General features: G+C 38.0%; 1 protein-coding gene across 7 annotated transcripts in view; it reads left to right on the top strand.

Annotated features, from left to right (window-relative positions):
• The window catches only part of SGIP1 (SH3GL interacting endocytic adaptor 1), a 228,277-nt gene that overhangs the window by 141,870 nt on the left and 66,207 nt on the right, over positions 1–20,200 (top strand). For 6 of the 7 annotated variants that reach the window (XM_043877668.1, XM_043877667.1, XM_043877665.1 and 3 more), the window contains 5 exons: positions 6,803–6,827; positions 7,873–7,924; positions 10,271–10,356; positions 13,603–13,695; positions 15,070–15,144. In XM_043877668.1, the coding sequence (XP_043733603.1) occupies positions 6,803–6,827; positions 7,873–7,924; positions 10,271–10,356; positions 13,603–13,695; positions 15,070–15,144 (331 nt within the window). Of the gene's footprint in view, positions 1–3,590; positions 3,603–6,802; positions 6,828–7,872; positions 7,925–10,270; positions 10,357–13,602; positions 13,696–15,069; positions 15,145–17,237; positions 17,727–20,200 lie in introns of all 7 variants that reach the window. The other variant, XM_043877669.1, reaches the window with a different exon arrangement.

The following is a 20,200-nucleotide window of genomic DNA, read 5'->3' as shown; positions in this document are numbered from 1 at the left end:
GCTAGTAACAGGCTCTTTGCTTCTCTTCCCATATGGAGTTTTGGAAGATTATTTCTACCAAGTCTTATTGGATCTGATAGGCACTCACTGTCATCTGACTTGTAAGAGGTATGGGAACAAATTTAAATATAGACAAACACAGCAATTGGCAGGGGTGGGGGCTTCCAATAGGTGCTTGCCAGACAGATTATCCTAAAGCATTTAAAAGCAAATAAGAACATTGGTTAGTGTCATAATAATAAACAAAATGATCATATATGCTAATTCTTTCCTAGAAAATTCACTACCATGAATCACTGCATTTGCTATGACTAGACTGCATAAAAATAATATTTGTTTAGTACTTTGTGGCTTTTCACGCATTTTCTGGTGTTTCCCTATAGCACTAAATTTTAGCAAATGAGGATGTTGTAAAGCTTCAAAACCTGAAACTGGTTATTTAGTGATTTTTGACAAGCTGGACAGATTGTGTTTGGTGACTTCTTTTTATAAATATCTCAAAACACTTACGCGTATTGGCAAAGACAAGTTATCCTAGTTAGCGGAATTTAAATTAATCCTTTTGTGCAAAAAATAAACAGAACAAGGCTTGTGTAGGATAAGGATACTGTGAGGACATATACTGAAGTATTTTCTTTTAGAAGGTGTATTCAAATGGCAGAGTATATAAATTTTAAAAATGCAAAATATTCTAAGCAAAGATCTTCATTCTAGTGACCAAATCATAAATTAGTAGTGTATACCCATTTTGAAAATAGCCTCAAAATACAAAGTAAATCTGATGTCTAACTTGAACATCAAAATAAAAGTAGAGGGGAAAATAAAATGTTTTTCAGTACTTCTCCAGAGTGCATCAGAAGATCGAGAGAAGTTGAGGAACTGAACAATTAATGTTTAACTAGGAACACAGGAAATTTGTTCAGAAAACAAATAGACCAACTGCAATGTCCCTGTTTGAGTAATCAGGTGAAATAATAATAACAGTATATAAAAAATTCGCTGAGAGCTTATTATGTGTGATACAAATGTCTGCAATCAGAGACAAATTGGCCACCTGCAGATTCTGAACAACTGAAAAGATGTTTTGTTTGGTCATGCAGACAATCTGAGTGCCATTTAAAAATCAGAATCAATAGGCCCATTCTCTGACAACTCTGAAGATTCGGCAGGATTAGGCCCATAATTTGTGTTCAAGTGGCCCTGAGTTGTGGCCACTTCACCAAAGCTCCATAAAACTCTCATGCCCTGATCCATAGCTTTCCTGCTCCTTGCCCTGCATGCTTCTGAGTTTGCAATTTAACACAGAGAGTGTTCAGCTTCCAGAATATATCAAGATCAGATGCTGAATATTTCCTTCCACCCTTGAAGCAAATTCTATATATTGGTAGAACAAAGATAGAATGCTAAAGACCTCAGAATTCTTGGGAAATGACAGGAAAAAGAGTAAAACAAACTATTGACAGGAAAGACCCTCCCCTCCTGGGTTAAGAATGATTTTGCCGTTCAGCAAAACCTACAACTGCTTTATGCTCCTTTAAGGTGATAATTAGTGTAGAAAAAGCCTTTCAATTTGGCTTGTGGAATCCCTTTCCTTTTGAAGGTTTCAGATAGCTTTTGATTATGGATCTTGAGGCTTTTGGGTCTGAGCTTTTCATAGCTTTTAGCTGGATCTTCTGGATTCTTGTGAATAAGCTTGTGACTACATGAATTTCAACAGCTGCTCCTTGAGGTTCCTTTTTTCATGTTACCTTTACTAGAAAAAATACAAACAGGAACTATTGATTAAACTATATAGGTTTTTAACTGATTGAACTTAATTTGGGTGAATTAATATAATTGAAATGATTTTAACAAATGTCCTCTATAATCTTTGTAGAGATTATTGAATTTAAGTTTCTGCCTCTGCATGGTTGCAATATACATTTTATTTTGCATTATTTCTCATAATCATCTTGGGGGAAATTGCATCACTTTTAATTATCTCTTTGCTGTATTTTATGCTGCTTTTAAGAATGAATTGTTTGCCATGAAATTAAAGCTAAAATCATAAATGCCCACATCTCCTTCTTTAGAGAAGAACTTTAGCCTGGTTGGTAAAGAATTATAAACTCTAAATCTTTATATGAAAGAGTGCTTGAATTTCTCTCAAAAGACAGTAACAACTTGTCAGTAAAAGAATTTAAGCCCAGAAATACATACTCATGTGTCCTTTTTTCTAATTTTATTTAAATTGCATCATGCATATATTTATAAGAAAGGTGGGATCAATATGGAATAGAATCGGAAAAACGTCTAAAATATTACAAGTAAAATCAACTAGAGTAAGTATTTCTAAAATCCTAGCTTACTTACCAGTTCCTGGCTCCCTGTCTTTGGAGTCTTCCAACAACATCAGGCTTGGTGTCCTAGAAAGAACATGAGTTTAGCAGACCTGAGCTCTGAAGTCTGTTTCCGGTTGTATCCATTTCCTAGCTCTGGACCTCAGAGCTTCACTTTGCTCTCTATATCACAGAGGCAGTTGGACTAGAGATCTGTGGAAGCCCCCAGGTATAAATGATTATAGGCTTTTATTTCTTGTCTATGTTCTAGAGAGTAGAATCATCTCTTTCATTAAGCAACCTTCTAGATACTTCTGAGTTTGTGCGTCCTGCCCAGATTTTGAAATTTGGCCAGTAACTGGGTTCCAGGCAACCTCTGGTGAACTCATGGGCTAAGCCATACTCCTGAAAGTGAAACAGAAACAGCTGCGTCTCCACTCGCATCACAGTCGCTCTTGTTGCTAAAGACAAATGCTAAAGAGGGAGAGCAACCAGAGGTTGTTGGGGTAAATTGATAGCAGCCATGATCAAGGTTTGAAGAGTGAAAGAAGTTGTGTGTCAGCTTCTCGTGTTTTTCCAGGCATCTGGCCCTCCAGAGTTTTATTGCTGCTGGACAGTTTTTATCATTCCACCTGCACTTCTCAGGAGCTCCTCATCATCCCCATCACATTCTATCCATTTGAGGCTGCTTAAGTCACCAGGCCAAGAACACAGACCCTTAAAAAAATTATCAGCACTCATTTCACAGAACACTAAAGAGAAAAACCAGGCAAAGAAGAGGGATCTCTTATCCTGTTCTCTGATTTTTGGAGACTCTGATTAAAGCCTGAATTATGTGGGAAATGCATCACATCTGTGATGTGTGCTAACACTCTATTGTGTGGGAAAACAGTTTTCTCTGTACTACTGTCTCTAAAACTCCCCTCCTCAAACACTATGAAGAAAAACTCCGTATGACAAGACATTTAAAGCTATCAGTAAAGTTTTCTTGTATGTTTCTGCTTTGTCTGTACGTACACATAACTGAAACTGGTACATACCCAATAGCAAAGCTATATCATACAGTGGATATATTCCCTTTAAAGTTCTCCAAAACCTCCTTATGGTTTAAATAAGCCACAAACACAATGGCTGCCTGCCTTCCTTTGACCTGATTACTTGGAGTGAGTGTTTAGTTAGTTGTTTATGAAGTCTTCTATTACCCAAGCCTGTTGACTGATCCATCATTCTCTGACTAGGTGTCTGTTCTCTCTTCCTTTTTGCTGATCACAGAGGCGCAGCCCGGTAAGAACCCTCAACATTTTTACCTTAAACCTGTATAGAGATAACTGTTGCCTAGGCAAGGTGGCCAGGTTGTCTTATTAAATTTATGATAACCCAGTGTAAATGAGGCAGACAAATTAGGTTTAGTGGCTATAAGTCTCTGGTCTTACATGTGTCAAGAGCATGTTTTAGGATCATCAGAGCATGTTTCCATAACAAACTAAACTAATACAATAGGTATCCCAACTCCCAGTGCTAAATGTGAAAAATGTGGTATATGTGTGTGTGTGTGGTGTGCATGTATGCAAGCCCTGGAGATTATCCAGAAATCAGCATAGACATTTATAGCAAGGTGATAATAGAATAAGAAAACTGTAAAGAAAAGAAGGAAAGAATTTGTAGGCCACATTGTTTTCAAACCTAAATTTAATATAAGTCCCTGGACCATAACTCATATTTGTCAGTATACTGATGTACAATCATACATAATCATAATTTTTATCTTGAGAGGAAGAAACATGCTTTCAAGTCAATCTTTCTAGGTTGTCACATATATATATTTCATCATTGGAGGCAAACCGGTATTAGTTTGCACTGTCCAGAGTAAATCTTAGTCATTTTCCTCAGGTTGAAAGTGTGATAAATTTGAAGCAACAACAAGAGTCTTTGCTATGTTTGAAATAACCTCCACCTGCCTGGTCAGTCCCTTGAGAGAGGTAATGGAACCAAAATAATGCTCTTGGAAATTAGGCCTATGCCGATTGGATCAATCAGTTACTCCTGAAGGCAAATATTCTGTGCCAGCTGACAAGCTGTGGTTCTCTGATTAAGCCACAGAGCTGATGATCAAAAATACCACCTGCAGGGACTATATGGCTGATTCCAGTCCAGCAGTTGGGTAACGTCTCAGATTATGACAAGTTACTCCTTTTTTTAACAAAAGAAAAAGAGTGAATTAACTAATTCAAAATGCAGGAATCTATTCACAGTCTCCCTATAATGACAGTGCTTTAGAGGAGGAAAATGTGGTCACTTAGGGAGGAGAAGGTTTTAGAATCAATAGGCGTTTTTCCTGAATGTGGTTTGTGTCGTCAATATCACCTTAACCTTGCTCTGGATTTGTCCTGCATCGACATCAAGGCCGTCTTGAGAGATCTGTATGCCAGATCCAGGGGCAATGGGACTTTCTTTTCTGTTGATGAACGCTTACTGCTGATGGTTCGAACATCTGTTCCTTTCTAAATTGATGTGATTTTATTCTTTCTAATTTCTAAATAACAGTTTGCGTGCATATTTCTGCCATGTCTTGCTTCCTCTTGAATAGTGATTGTTCATTCATGAGGAATATTTAATAAAATATTACAGGGGCTTCTTGTCTAGTACCTCTCCACAATTAAATGGCTTTCAAATGAATTGATACACTGGGAAATGATGAATACCAAAAAATACCAAGGAAACTGTGTATCTTTCTTGGTTTCATGAGTATTACATTTTAAATAAAGGTGTAAGACAGAGATCAAAAGGTCTTCAATACAGCTTCTGGGGTCCCCCAACTCCTGAATTTCAGGTCTCTTTATACTAAATAGGTCTTATCCCCTCAATGTCAACCTCATGATTGACTACTTGAACCTAAAGCCCCCAATCTTTTCCTTCAGAACTTTTTGATTAAAATCTGACTGTTTGAGGCTCTCCAACCTGGAAAACCATTTGAATTACATTTAAACAATTGTTCTCTTATTATTTTGTCTATGGAGTCTTATTTTCCAAAAGCCAACCTGTATCAAAACTCTCATAATGACCATAGCTGATTTAAATGATCATATTTATTTAATATATGCATTAATTTAAATAAGTGTGTAAACTTAATTAAAAATACTGATTTAAAATGTTTATTAAATAAAGTATTTATTAACTTAAAAATATTTTTCCTAATAACATAATAATCTCTATATGGCACATGTATGCAAACTATATTATTAGGCAAGACAAGCTGGAAAATATAGTTTGAGAGATTAGGCCAGTCACCAGAATACATCTAGTGGATCCTTATTCAGACTGAAACTATTCTTCTACTGCAAATGAATTCAAAATGAGACAAAATTTTGATAAAACCTTAGGAAAGAGCAAAAGAAGATTCTTATAGATCTGTTACAGAGATGCTGTATCTTGTCCTAAGTTTTTATGCTATCATTTGAGAGAAAAATCTGTGACCACCGGGTTGCGCCTTCACTAAAGTAGGAGTAGAAATAAATGTGTGTTTGGCTGTCACCCACCAAACTTTTAATTGTCTGAGTTTTGAAAAGTTTCTTGTTCTTCCAGTTCCCCATCCTAAACTCTGCCCCTGTCATTCTCCTAAGGAGGCCCTGCCAAACCCATGCCCATCTTACGAGATTATGCTTCTAGTGGTCTACTTTTCTGGAAGCATCACATTCTAAGAACCTTTCATGGTGGTTTTGAATCAAAACTTTAATCAATCCTTTGTTACCAAAAAAAAGTTTCTGCTAGGGCCTGAAAAAAATCTGAAAATGACCTTCTCAGATTATTCCTGCCAGGGAAATTTGCATTCCGATAGGATCACAATGCCTTGAGCTGAAGGAATGATTCCCACTTGATAGATTGGTGCCCCCATGGCAGGCATGTAAAAGAAACTGAGGTAGAGAGTGTGAGTGGGGAAGAATGCAATTCTCTGGTTCCCTGAATAGAGCAGTCCATTCAGAGGTAATGCCTTCACATTTTCCTTGTTTTTAACATTTTCCACATGAATCTTTAAAAATTGCATTAGTCAACTAATGACTGTTTCTACAAGCAGCTTATGGACCCCATTCAATAAGAGCAGAGAATACACATCATACATATACTTTTTAAAAATTAAATATAAATTAAACTTGGATTTACTTTCTTGTATGCTAGATTTCAAGAATTTTTGTTTTTTTTTTTTTTTTGCTTTATTTACTAAATCTACCCAGGTAAGGGTTGTTTTCCACCCCCTCCTCTGGTTTGGATTATTTATTACTTTCCCTTCCTCTCTGTAACCTTTGAGTAAAGTGAAAAATTGATTTATATGTGGGTGTCTAAAATTTTTAACTTGAATGCAATTCTGAAAAAAAATTCATTTTTCCCCATCTGCATTTCTTTAAGTTCAGTTTAATTGCAATGACAGAAATATAGATATTGTACGTATATGTGGTCTTAAACCTTATAGTGTCTATTTCTAATTCTAGGGTGCAATTAAAAGGAACTTATCCAGTAAGTATATCTTAGCTACCAGAAATAGAGTACAATTTAAAAGACAAAACAGTTCCTTGGATCTTGGAGTATATATACATTTGACATATACATTCTTGAGCTTGATTTTTAAGGCTGATGAATGTCTTTTACTTTTACAGCAAAGAAATCCTGTAATGATAAAAGGGCTCAGTGGGTTCTGAATGATTAATATTTAAATCCTGAAAGTGAATATGTTTTTGGATAAACATTGCCATTTCCTTCCTTGGAGAAGGAAATGCCAATTCACTCCAGTATTCTTGCCTGGAGAATCTCCATGGACAGAGGATCCTGGCAGGCTACAGTCTTTGGGGTCACAAAGAGTTGAACACAACTGAAGCGACTGAGCACTCATGCTGTGTCGTTTGACTTTAGAAATGAATTTAATCAAGTGTGTGTTTGCTAATTGGGATAGGGAGAGGAGGAGGGCAGAAGGAACTGAAGGTAGCTGCAATGCCCATTCTTGTGTATTTGATATGAAAATTTTAGTACACCAAAGTGATGTGAGATAGGTTATAATATACATATGGCATGATTTTCTTCTGCATACAGCACATTCTAGGAAATTTTAAATGAATGGTTCCTAGTTAAAGGTATAACATTTTCTTGGCATTTCAAGAAAAGAACAGGCAGAGAATGCTGGATTCATGCACTGTGTACATATGGCCTGGCTTGGTATTCTCATATGGTAATTGAAATGCAGAACTGATCAAGGCAACAGGCATTCAAAGAACAGTGTGCTATTCCACTAAGCTCTGCAGTGTACAAATCTTCCATTTGATGGCTTATCATGGTGATTCCTTGATAAGGTTTTATAAATGCCAAAGAAAATGCTACTACTTATGCCTAATATATGACTGTTGCATTGCCAGGGGAGAGAGTTTGTTCCTGGGTTTGTCTTGCAAAGTTTTCACATGGAGTTGCTTATTCATGGGATTTAAATCTCTGTTTTCAAACATAGCTTATAAGACATAAAAGAAAAAATGGTAAAAATATGCCTAAAAACTTTCTTTGTCCTATGCATCAGGTGAAGAAGTAGCGAGACCCAGGCGTTCCACACCAACTCCAGAGCTCATAAGGTGAGCATGAAAGCTGTTAGTTGTGTTTTATGCAAGGTATCATGCACTGGTAACAATGGAACAAATCTCCTTTGAGCTAAACTCTCAGCATCTAATAACAAAGGGTCTGCCTGTGTGTGTAGGTCATCACAGATTTAAATATGTTATCATTTCGCCTAAGTGCAGCCTGAGGGAGACCATTAAGGAAATACTCTGTAGTCATCTAAAGTAACATCTATCAGAATATGCAACCCTTCACTAATGAAAGAGTTAAAGGTCTATAGGAAGACATCATTTGGTATGTGGAATGCTGATCTGAAATATGATTATATTGCCCTACAAAGAGTAGCCTGTTATTATTAGAGAAATGTGAATCAAAACTACAATGAGGTATCACCTCACATGAGACAGAACACCATCATCAAAAAGCCTACAAACAATAAACCCTGGAGAGGGTGTGGTGAAAGGGAACCCTCTTATCCTATTGGTAGAAATGTAAATTGATACAGCCACTATGGAAGACAGTAGAAAGATTCCTTAAAATACTAGGAATAAAATTACCATATGATGCAGCAATCCCACTACAGGGCATATAACCTGAGAAAACCATGATTCAAAAAGACACGTGTACCCCAGTGTTCCCTGTAGCACTATTTACATCAGCCAGGACATGGGAACAGCCTAGATGTCCATCAACAGGTGAATGGATAAAAAAAGTTGTGGTTCATACATACAATGGAATATTACTCATCCACAAAGAGAAATTAATTTGAGTCAGTTCTAGTGAGGTGGATGAACCTAGAGCCTGTTAAACAGAGTGAGGTAAATCAGAGAGAAAAAAACGAATATCATATATTAATCGGAGAAGGCAATGGCAACCCACTCCAGTACTCTTGCCTGGAAAATCCCATGGATGGAGGAGCCGGGTGGGCTGCAGTCCATGGGGTCGCAAAGAGTCAAACACGACTGAAGTGACTTAGCAGCAGCAGCAGCATATATTAATGGATATATATGGGATCTAGAAAAATGGTACTGAAGAAGCTATTTGCAGGTCAGGAATAGAGATGCAGATGTAGAGAACAGACTTGTGGACCCAGCGAGGGAAGGAGAGGGTGAGACAAATTGAGAATGGCACCGATGTATGTATATTACCATATGCAAATATGGTAACGGAAGTTGCCGTGTAACACAAGAAGCTCCACCTGGTGCTCTGTGATAACACAGGGGGGTGAGGTGGGGGGATGGGTAGGAAGGAGGGTCGAGAGGGAGGTGACGTTTGTATACTTGTGGCTGATTTACACTTCTGTATGGCAGAAACCAGCGCAACACTGTAAACCAATTATTTTGAAATTAAAAGTGTTTTTAAAAAGAGCAGCCTGTTTAGTTGGATACAGTTTTGTGATACATTCTACATCACACACCAGAAGAATGTTCTATTTTGCTTTCTGATTTTGACAAAGATTATATTTCATACTGTACAATCCTTGGGATAAGTAAGTCTTATGCACATAAGTGGTGTTTCCCTGCAAAGACTCCTATTTCTATTGAAAAGCTGGATCCTTTTACCTTTCCCTTCTCCTCTAACCCCTCTCCTCTCCTCTTTGCCTCTTATCCCCCAATAAACAGATAAAACTCATTAGGATCAATGAGAGAAATCAGGTCTGGGGAAGAAATGGAGATGATTATGTGCTTCTTGTTAATAATCGATTTAAGCAATAATTAGTTAAAAGGATGAGCATTGAACTTATTACCCTTCTTTTCTCCTGATTTCTCAATATTCTTCTCTTTCTGAGACATGCAATATTAAGGTGTTAGGAGGTTATAATTAGTCTACTGTGTAGGGTGGAGGTGGGAGGATGGCAGTTAAAAGTTGGTAGACTAAGTTTCTTATTCAAAGATGAACTTCCTGGTGGCTTGTTTCTTAATTTCCCTGTGCCTGACATTCACTGATCATACTCTGCATTAACTACAACACAGAGATGCAGTGAAGACAGATATAAATGGTTTTTGAGATCTTATGAGAAGAAGGTGCTTTGTAATAAACAGTCATCTTTAGTATTATCTCTTCTAGGTTTAGAGAATCTGATGCTTTCAAAGAGTTTCTCTCTGTCTTATTTCTGTTGGACCAACCCCCTTGCACCCTATTGAGAACCAGGAATCTTACCTCTTACCATTTCTTTTGTCCACATACTTTTGACATCTTCATATATAGCTTTTTAGCCCCTCCAGAGCATGAGTGCATATTTATGTATGTACATAAGTGCACATATACATCAGCCTTACTGTGGAAGATATTTGAAAGCTTTATATCTCTTTTGACATTAATATTTCCTTTCTCTATGTTTTGCTGTGATGTATGTGATTTAGCAAAAAACCTCCAGAGGACACCACGGCGCTTGCTCCCCTCTTTGGTCCACCATTAGAATCAGCTTTTGTTGAACAGAAGACAGAAGGTAGGAAAAACTCTGTGTATCTATGGATTTGTTTTTCTTTTCGATAAAGTATAACTTATCTAGAATAAATGTGTTTTGAGGCATGTTTTTAATGTATCACTAGATCTTCATGTGAAAGAATAGTTCTGATCTAGGTGTGCTATCAGCGTGGGAGTTTAGTTTGCAGACCTCTTAGTATTTCAGGATTTGAAATTTTACCTCCAGAGGTAGCTAAGAGCTAACATGTTCACTCTTCAAAAGAGGTCAATAAGAATTACTGAAAATCTGTACAACTCACTAGGCAGGGAGTAGGTAGTTTATGAGCCAAAGTGCCATCACTATGGAGCCAGACCTTCAAATTCCTCATCATAATCCCTGTCATTGTGATCTAGCCTCTATGACCACATTTTCTCTCTTGTCCACCTCATCAGTGGAGGTGTCAATTGGACTGCTCACACAACAGACACTGTTTGCAAACTCAAGACCCAGGAATGACCTTAAATCATTTAACACTTAGAAAAAAATTGTTATGGGAAAAATATCATTTTGGCTGTTATTGTTGGATTTACCTACTAAATTTAATTCCTAAAATTAAATATTTTAACTTTTAAATATTAACCATTTTTTGATGGCTGTGAATAATGTATACCTTACTGACATAAAAGAAACTCCTTATGAAAGGGATCTAACCTATTCCTAAGATGTATGTAGGTCTAATGCATGGATCTCCAGCAGCTGTGTTTGATAACATGGAATGTTTCTTATAAAAAATCATTTGATTTAAGAACACTATGATTGTGTATAATTAAATGTGATTTTTCTAAAACCCGTTGGTGAAGGAGATTAAAGTGCTGAGGACGATAAGACTTAAAAGCATAATGAGTAGGCTCAGATAGTGACAAAGAGACTCCAAAGTATAGTAAATTAAACAAGATAGATTTTTATTTCTGTTTCATGTAAACAGTCTCAAAGTACACAATGTAGGACTTGAAGGGCAACTCTGCCATCCCCAGCATGTGGCCTTCACCTCTGGGTTGCTCAAATTCTTATTATGTCACAGTCAGAAGAAAGAAGTGTGGGGGAGGACCCATGGAACTCACTATCAATTCTTGTAAGAGCAAAACCTGGAATAGATGCACACCACTTCCAGCCAGAGCCCATCAGCAAGAATTTAGTGCCATCTGGCCAGCTAAGCTTTAACTGTAGCAGAAATGGAGAATGGATCCTGGGAGACAACTAGCAGGCAGCCACAACTGAGTATTTTTCATTAATGTAGTTAGGAAAGTGAATAAGGAGCATCCCTAACTACTCCTTCAGTGATTTAAACGTCTGCAACTTAGAATCCATAAGGAAAGGGGGCCCAGCGTTAAGGTTGCTCAGTCATCTTATTAATTCCTCTGGGATCAGTCTCACTTTTAATGATATGTATAGTAACTGAAGGTGGTTTGATTTGTTACATTTGAATCTACCTATTAAAAATTTGATGGAATTTTTTAATAGGTAGATTCAAATGTAACAAATCAAACCACCTTCAGTTACTATACAAAATAGAAAACCATTCTTAGAAATCAAAGTGGTATTCCACACTGAATCCATAGAAAAAACAAAATGCTGTGTCAGATCATTGGACAATGTATGCTTTCACGTTAAAACAAAAAGCAAAACTAAGGCCATCACTGAGGTCTGCGATGAAGAGGAGACACACAATAATCCTGGCCTGATTATTCTCTAGGTGGTTTCAGCCCCTGAAGTTCTGTAAAGTTCCAACCTTGGCACCAAGGATACTAGCTCTTCCACCTACTTTTCTTATCTACCCACTCTTACATTTTTGATTGATTCTTCCTTCACTAGGTTACAAGGCCTGAGAGGAAAGTATGTTTTTTTGGAGTTAGGTATGCATGCCTGGGATCAGATCTTAGCTCTTCTATTTTCACCATGTGTTGCTGAGCAAGTTGTTTAATCACTGTCATCTTTGGTTTCCTCAATATCAACCACGTGGTGGTATGGTGAGGACTGGAAAATCATAATAGCTATTGGCCTTATGATAGGTATTTTGTGTACATTATATTTATATACATTACCTCCTTTAATACTTAGGAACTCTTAGAGATGGTTCTTACTGTCTCTGCACTGAAGGAAGGGAAGCTCAGAGGTTACATGGATTGCCTAAGGTCCTAGTTGTTCAGTTCAGTTCAGTCGCTCAGTCGTGTCTGATTCTTTGCGACCCCATGGAGGCTGGATCAAATCCACATCCAACTAATTCCCAGCCTGTGTTTTACAACATAGTGAATTACAGGCAGTACTTACAGAGACCCTGGCACATGAGAGGTGATGAGAAGAACTGGTATATCACATTGTTACCACAGCAACAAAAAAAGTCAGAAGAAAGAAACAAAAAATAGAAGAAATATTAGATTCATTGTCCTCAGGCCTAATACCAATTGCCCTGATTTACTTTAGATGTCTACATGCATGCATGCTCAGTCGCGTCCAACTCTTTGCGACTCTATGGACTATAGCCTGCAAGGCTCCTCTGTCCAAGGGATTCTCCAGGCAAGAACACTGGAGTGGGTTGCCAGTTCCTACTCCCCTGATCTTCCCAAGCCAGGGATCAAACCCACATCTCTTGTATCTCCTGCATTGGCAGGCAGGTTCTTTACCACTGAGCCAACAGGGAAGCCCTTAGATGGCTAAGCACTTGTTTATTTTTCTGGTTGTTTAAACATGTTCACCATTTCTAAATAATTTAATTTCTCTTCATAATGTTGTAAAAGGCTTGTTTAAAGATCCCATAAGATCCTTTAAAGGTGAGAAGCACTGTACAGAATTCAGACATTTTCATTCTTGAAGCATATTCTTGGCAAACTTTAAATAAACCAACTTAAAACAAATGTCCATGGGAATAATGCCTGTATTTTCAAGTGGGTGCCAGAAATGTATTAACATTTAGAATGTCCTTAAGTGACCCACCAGGAAAAGAATGCAGACACTCTGTTTTGCAAGTTTTTATTTAGCTATATGTCCGCACACAGATAATCCCTCTGCACACGAGCTCACACACACACACAAACATGTACACCCTGCTGTTTTTTCCATTCTCTGATTGAAGAGAATCAGGAACAACACATCTCTAAATTAATTTACTAGGACTGAGGCAAGGCAGAAATAATTTTGTGAAGCTCCCCTTTAAATTGAAATTGTAAGTTCTAAAATCAGGATGTTTCTCTTTTCAACTCACCCGGGGAAATGTTCTTTTTATGTTTCCAGTTCTTTTAGATCAGCCTGAGATATGGGGTTCAGGCCAACCAATTAATCCAAGCATGGAGTCGCCAAAGTTAACAAGGCCTTTTCCCACTGGAAGTAAGTTATGTGTCTGCTCTGTCTGGAAAAATAAGTGACTCATTTTACTGTCTGTCTGCATAATGAAATTAGGCAATGTTTAGGAAGTCTACGTAAGCAACATTTGGACTGTTTAATATTAAGAAGAGATGTTATTCTAATAAGCATTAGAGTTAAGGGGCCTAGGACAGTCGATTGAGACAAGAATAATACAATAAATAAAGTAAAAGAAGTAACTTTGAATCACAGCTGCTTCTGTGTGACATCTCACAGGCTTATTCATTCATTCATTCAATAGGCTTATGTAGGCATGACAAGCAAGTGAACTAAAGACCCTGCTATGTTCTAGGCATGGGCTAACACACAACACAGAGCTAAGCAAGTCAGATAAGGTCTCTGCTTGTCCTAGAGAACAACTGAGGCTTCAAAGGATAGAGAGGACACATTGAGGGGAAAGAGTTTAACTGGAGAACAAGAGGAATGATGCCATATGGTAGAAAGAAGCTGAAACAGGAGATCGGGGCACATTTATCTCAAAGCAGAGCCATCATCCTTGTTTGTTCCAGAATGCCCCTAACGCCTCCTCCAGGTAACTGGGGAAAGAAGTCCGAAGAAAAAGGAAACTCATCAAATTTACCAAGTATAGCAGTGAGAGGAAAACATACATTTAAAGAATGAAGGAAAAAAAAAAGATTTACCTGTTGAAATTCTTAACTTTGCCCACAAAGTGACAGGCCAGTTCAAAAGGATGAGTCTCTGGGTTGGGCTGGAAGATAGTAGTTTTTCTAGTTCAGGGATTTTTTTCAGCTATAATTTCCACCAAAGGAATCTGTTCATTCTTCCTTGACCCGAATCATTTTGCTATAGATTTCAAAAATATACCCAAATTCAAGACATCACTTTGAGAAATCTTTCCAGACTGAATCCAAGCTATAATATCCTGACTCTATCAAAAGCCCCTCACCAGGCTGCTCTCATTTCCTTGACCACACTCTGGGTTGCAGTTGCCTGTGACCACAGTCTTCCTTCGTTCAGCTGTAAATTCCTAGAGGGTAGAGGCTCATTGTATTCAACCCCATGTCCTTCACTAGTACAGGTCACAGGACTTTGGTGGCTTTTGAGGCTTATAAAACAAAGGAATGAATGAATGAAGTGATATTATTGTTGCTATTATCTGACTTTCTTTTGACAAATTCCTATCATAAAATGGAAGAATCTGAACGAGTCCTGCTTCAATCACTAAGCTTTGAACTTAAAAAAAATATGGACTGCTAATAGTTATCCCTTTTCCAATAGCAGAATATGAATGAAAGCCCAAATCCTGGTTATCTGGGAAATATTACATAACTTAGGGAGAAAGTGATCAGTAATGAATGGCTTCTCATCTCTTGGCAGCTCCTCCACCACTGCCTCCAAAAAATGTACCAGCCACCCCACCCCGAACAGGCTCCCCCTTAACAGTTGGACCAGGTAAGCTTTATTTTTTCTGTCCTAGGATGGTGTGGCAATCAGCAGTGGCCCTGGACCTCAACATGCCTTTGATGTGTTGAAATCTATAGGCTAGACTAAACATGAAAATGATTGCATTTAGTTTTACTTCCACTACAGTTTACTATTTACACTTTTTTAAGTATCACTTCCAGGTTTCACAAAAAGTTTCACTTTCTCAACTCATATTTTTCTCTGTATAATTTTGTTGAACAAAGGTCATGTTTACTTGTGAGATAAGAGAAATAAAAACTCAATATTAAAAGCCATTGTTTGACATCTCACTTCATTGGACCTCATTTTAAATGACTGAAGAATTAAAAGTCTCAAGGCATAATTCGTATTTTTCTAAGCACTGATAAGTTAATTAGAATTAATATTGTGTAATCCACAATAATAATAAAATGGGTCCTGGAATATGCAGCATATAGGTAAGCTTGGGTAGTGCAGGATTTTTCCCAGTAGTCATTATTTATTATCCCATGGCAAGGCGATGTGTAAGGATGATGAAATATGACAAGGAACTGCAGCATGCCTTTAGACAGATGACTTCTAAGGCATATTTTTACCAGCTATTAAAATCAATACTATGGATTCCTACAATTTATAATGTACCCATTCTTACTGGACTAGCAATTCAGAAGCAGTGATAGTTATTTTATGTGTCTGGGTCCTTAGAATGTAGTTCTTCATCACCTTTGGGATTCTATTGCAGCTTCACCCATAGCTATTTATGCAATCTGGTGAGTTTGATAACTACAGAGGGGTTATTTATCAACAAGGGCAAATGCAAGACATAGTCACTGATGGAATTTACATTGACTCAAACCCAACAGGAAGTCATCCGGTGTGTCACAGGTAAAGGTGTTTGCAAGTTCAAACCATTTTGGCCCCTTGTAGTCTCATGAGTATGTTAGAGATAAGTAAGTCTACAGCAGTGAAATTATAAATACTGGGGCCCAGCAAACTGCTATCCCATTTATTCGTAGCCTTGAAACCTTGAAGGGTAACTTTTTTCAACTGTGAAAATAGAAGAATACTAAGCCTACTCTTACAGCTAAAAGGTTATTTAAAGGCAAAATGGCTCATGCCTTGCAATTATTTAGGTAACAATTTCTAATTTGAATAATCCTGGTTTAAAAATCCTCACATTTCAGTTGTTATCAACTACTTCCTGCCAAGCTATAGAAGATAGTTTTAATTTTTCTCTTATTATTGGTAAGAATTAAAAAGAATAGCTAATGCTAATATTTAAGCAAAACAGACTTTTTATTTCATGAATTCAGATATATATATATCAGTTATGCCTATGGTATTAACAGGTTAGACTTGATGAGAAAAGAAATTATAAAGATTTTTTATAATTTTCTTCCCTATTAAATGGTTTGTATGTAACAATTCTCAATATCCTATGTGTGTGGTGCGTGGGGTGTGTATGTGTATATTTGTAAATATTCATGTGGGGATATCTCTTTAAATAATCTTTGTGCTGTGTTTCTGGTGTGTTCAAGGTAGAAGATATACAACTACTTATGATGTGATAATTTTTTAACTAACATATATTATCATTGGTTTCACCAGTTTCATTTACTATGCTAGGGTAGACAGTCTTCATCAAATATGAGGGTGATTTTCAGCTATCATTTCTTTTTCTGTTCTGCCCTATGTATTTCAGTAGGCCAAACTTTCCAAAGGGACCTCCCTTTTGAAATTTGCAGTTCCAGAGCCTGTACACTTCTGAGAATGCCTTCTCAGAACGACTGCACTTTGCTCTCTTCTGAGCAGCCCTGGAGGGCAGTTGCATGCTCTTACTTCTGGTGATGGTAGATGTAGGCAAGTCAGATCGCCCCACACAAGGGTAAATAACAGCAGAAAAGGTAATGTTCACAACAGAGAGGCAGGGGACTCTCTCATCCCCTGCAACTGCAATCAAGATATTTTTCCATCATGAAATATGCCCACCTTGGCACCTCACAAGATAACCTATTTATCAGGCTTTGCCTCACCCCTCCCACCTTATACAAGTAATTTTAACAAAGTCAATTAAAATTTAAAATCAACTACTTTAACCACAGGAAATGACCAATCAGCCACAGAGGTCAAAATTGAAAAGCTACCATCCATCAATGATTTGGACAGCATTTTTGGCCCCGTGTTATCCCCCAAGTCTGTTGCTGTTAACGCTGAAGACAAGTGGGTCCATTTTTCTGACACATCCCCGGAACGTGTTACTCCAGAGTTGACTCCAAGGGAAAAGGTGGTGTCCCCACCAGCTGCCTCAGACAACCCAGCTGAATCCCCACCTCCGGGCCCCCCGGGTCCTCCTGGCCCCTCAGGACCTCCGGGTCCTCCTCGCAATGTACCATCGCCGCTCAATTTAGAAGTCCAGAAGAAAGTCGCTGAGCAGAACGTCATTAAAGATGATTACTTAGAAACAATCTCATCTCCTAAAGATTTTGGGTTGGGACAGAGAGCAACTCCGCCTCCCCCACCACCACCCACCTACAGGACTGTGGTTTCATCCCCCGGACCCGGCTCGGGCAGTGGTGCGGGGACCACCAGTGGTACGTCTTACTGTTTGAGTGTGCGTCGTGTGCCGGGAATGGCCGTGGCTGCGCAGTGTGAGCAACACCCTCCTCCTGCCTGGCAGCTGGCTTTAGAGCTTCAGCCATCCCTCCTTTGCTGTGGGTGTTCTGTGCCCTGTGGCGTGTCCTAGTCCATCCAGTGCTCGCGGTCATAGTGCACGCCTGTGGATGTGTCCTGCCCTGCGCTCCTGACCCTTGGGAGCGCCCTTCCACCCTGCAGATAAGATCTCCATTTTTTAAAGAAAGCTATGATCTCATTTTTAGAATTCAGGAAAGTTCTAGAAAGACAGGTTTCACAGAAAATGTGCTTCAAGTTAAATGTCTGATTTCCTCATCAGATGTCTCCACAGGGAACCTAGTTTGTTTTATGTTGTTTTTTTTTTTAAATTCTTCCACTTTATTGAGATATAACTGACAAAATTATAAGATATTTACAGTGTACAATGTGATAATTTGATACACACATACATTGTGAAATATTTGTCCCACCAAGTTATTACATCCATCACCTCACATACTTACCTTTATTTATTTATTTATTTATTTTTTGATGAGAACATTTAAGCTCTACTTTCTTGGCAAATTTCAATCATACAATACAGTGTTATCAACTCTAATCACCGTGTTATATAAATCTGTATTTTTTCCAAAAGCCCTGGTTTTTGTAGGTCTGTGTATTTTCTATTTCCTTTTTTTTTAATTGGGGAAAACTATATTAACTTCTCTAACTATTTCAGAGAAAAAGAAGTAGGATTTGAAAAGGAGATTTTAGAGGACAGCAAAAAAGAGGCTGCCTTATTGCATCTCCAGCCTAATCAGGCTGCCACTGAAACAAACTGCTCTCTGATGTCATCATTTGACAGGCTAGTCAGCCTATAAGGTTGGTTCTAAGTGTGGTGACAGGTGATGAAGCAGTTTGTCACAAATGTACCTTTTGGGACTCTACATGCAAATATTGACATGGAATCTGATATTTTTGGTTTTCCTGTTTGGTTTTCTTTCTTTTTTTTTTTTTTTTTGGTTTTTCTTGTTTCCTGCTTCAAGCTTCATTTTGTATTCTCTAATGATGAAAGGATGGGAACTGCCATGCATACACAGGAAAGATCAAGATATTCCTAATGCATTCTTCTTCTGTATCACTCATTCCATTTGTGCTCATGTTTGTCTACCAAGATCCTCTGGTGCCTTCTCTCTTGTTCCTGTCCTTTTTGTTAGGTACCTTCTCAGGGGTGTCAAGGGCTATTTGTTTTCTATTTGCTTTTAAAGACGTGACCAAGTTTAAATTATTCAAATCTATTAAGAGACAGCAAGGAAATATGTTTGTCTCTGTTCTAATAGTCATCATTGCTTCTGCTTTCAAGGGCACATCTTTCAATGTTTGCTCTGTATTTGCAAATTGCTCTGAGCTTTAAAGTGAGAACATCCAAGCTGATCAAGGAGAGGGCTGGAGAATCTTCTGTACTGTACACAAAATCAGTGTTTTGTATCACAGGTGTTCCCCTCCTTCACCAGAAAGGGAAAACAAAAATTTAAGTTTGAAAAACTGTGCTAAAACAAAATCAGCAGGTTTGTTTACCATAGTGTCCTAGAGAGCCTTTATTTTGCCATTAAGAACAACAGCTATAGTTTCTTTTCCTGGCTTCATGCTAAGAACTTTATGCACATCATTTCATTTTTATAACAACCTCATGAGGTAAATACTCTTATTTCCCCCATTTTACAGATATGAAAACTGAGGCTCATGGATGTTTAGTAACTTGCCTAAATTTACACTGCTAGAGGTGATAGACTTGGTATTCATTCTCAGGTCTATCTGATCCCAGGCCTGTGTTCTTAACCACTGTGCCCTCCAGGAGCCCTGGCAAGGTTTAGTGACAAAATATCACAAACTTATCTGACCCTGACATGCACCTATATTACACAGTGTCATCAAGATCACCAAAAGTCTTTTCTTCAAACCTACTGCTCTGTGCTCCATTCTGTATTTCTGGGGGGTTGGAGCCCCACCTCCATCCTCTATTTCTTTTTTAGATCTTTTGGGGTGATGTAAGGATCCTTACCTCACTGTAAAGATAATAAAGGGCCTCTAAGTAAAGCCTACAGTTCAGACCTCAGCCCAAAAGAAGCTGGTTGTCCTCTGTCAAAGAGAGACATGTTTCCACTCTCTTGAATGGGACTCTTTCCTGGGCCAGGCTCTGAGTCTTCTGAAAGTGCTTTTCAAGGAATAATACCTTCTCTCCAGTGGCCTGGTCACTATTCGCTACCCAAAGTTAACACCCTTAGTTGGGGGAGAGGAGGACAGGACAACTTTATTACTCACCAGGCTCCTCAAGCACCTTCTACAAAGTTCTGGGATATACTTGATTAATTGAATTGATCATTGATCTAATGAATAAAGAGAGAAGCTCTAGCTTTCTTTCTGGAATCCTTGGCAGTTTTGTTGTCATTTTAAT

Source organism: Cervus elaphus, chromosome 20 (assembly GCF_910594005.1).
Source record: "Cervus elaphus chromosome 20, mCerEla1.1, whole genome shotgun sequence".
In the NCBI taxonomy this organism is placed as follows: Eukaryota; Metazoa; Chordata; class Mammalia; order Artiodactyla; family Cervidae; genus Cervus; species Cervus elaphus.
Note: the sequence above shows the minus strand (reverse complement) of the source record. Positions and strands in the feature narration are given on the sequence as shown.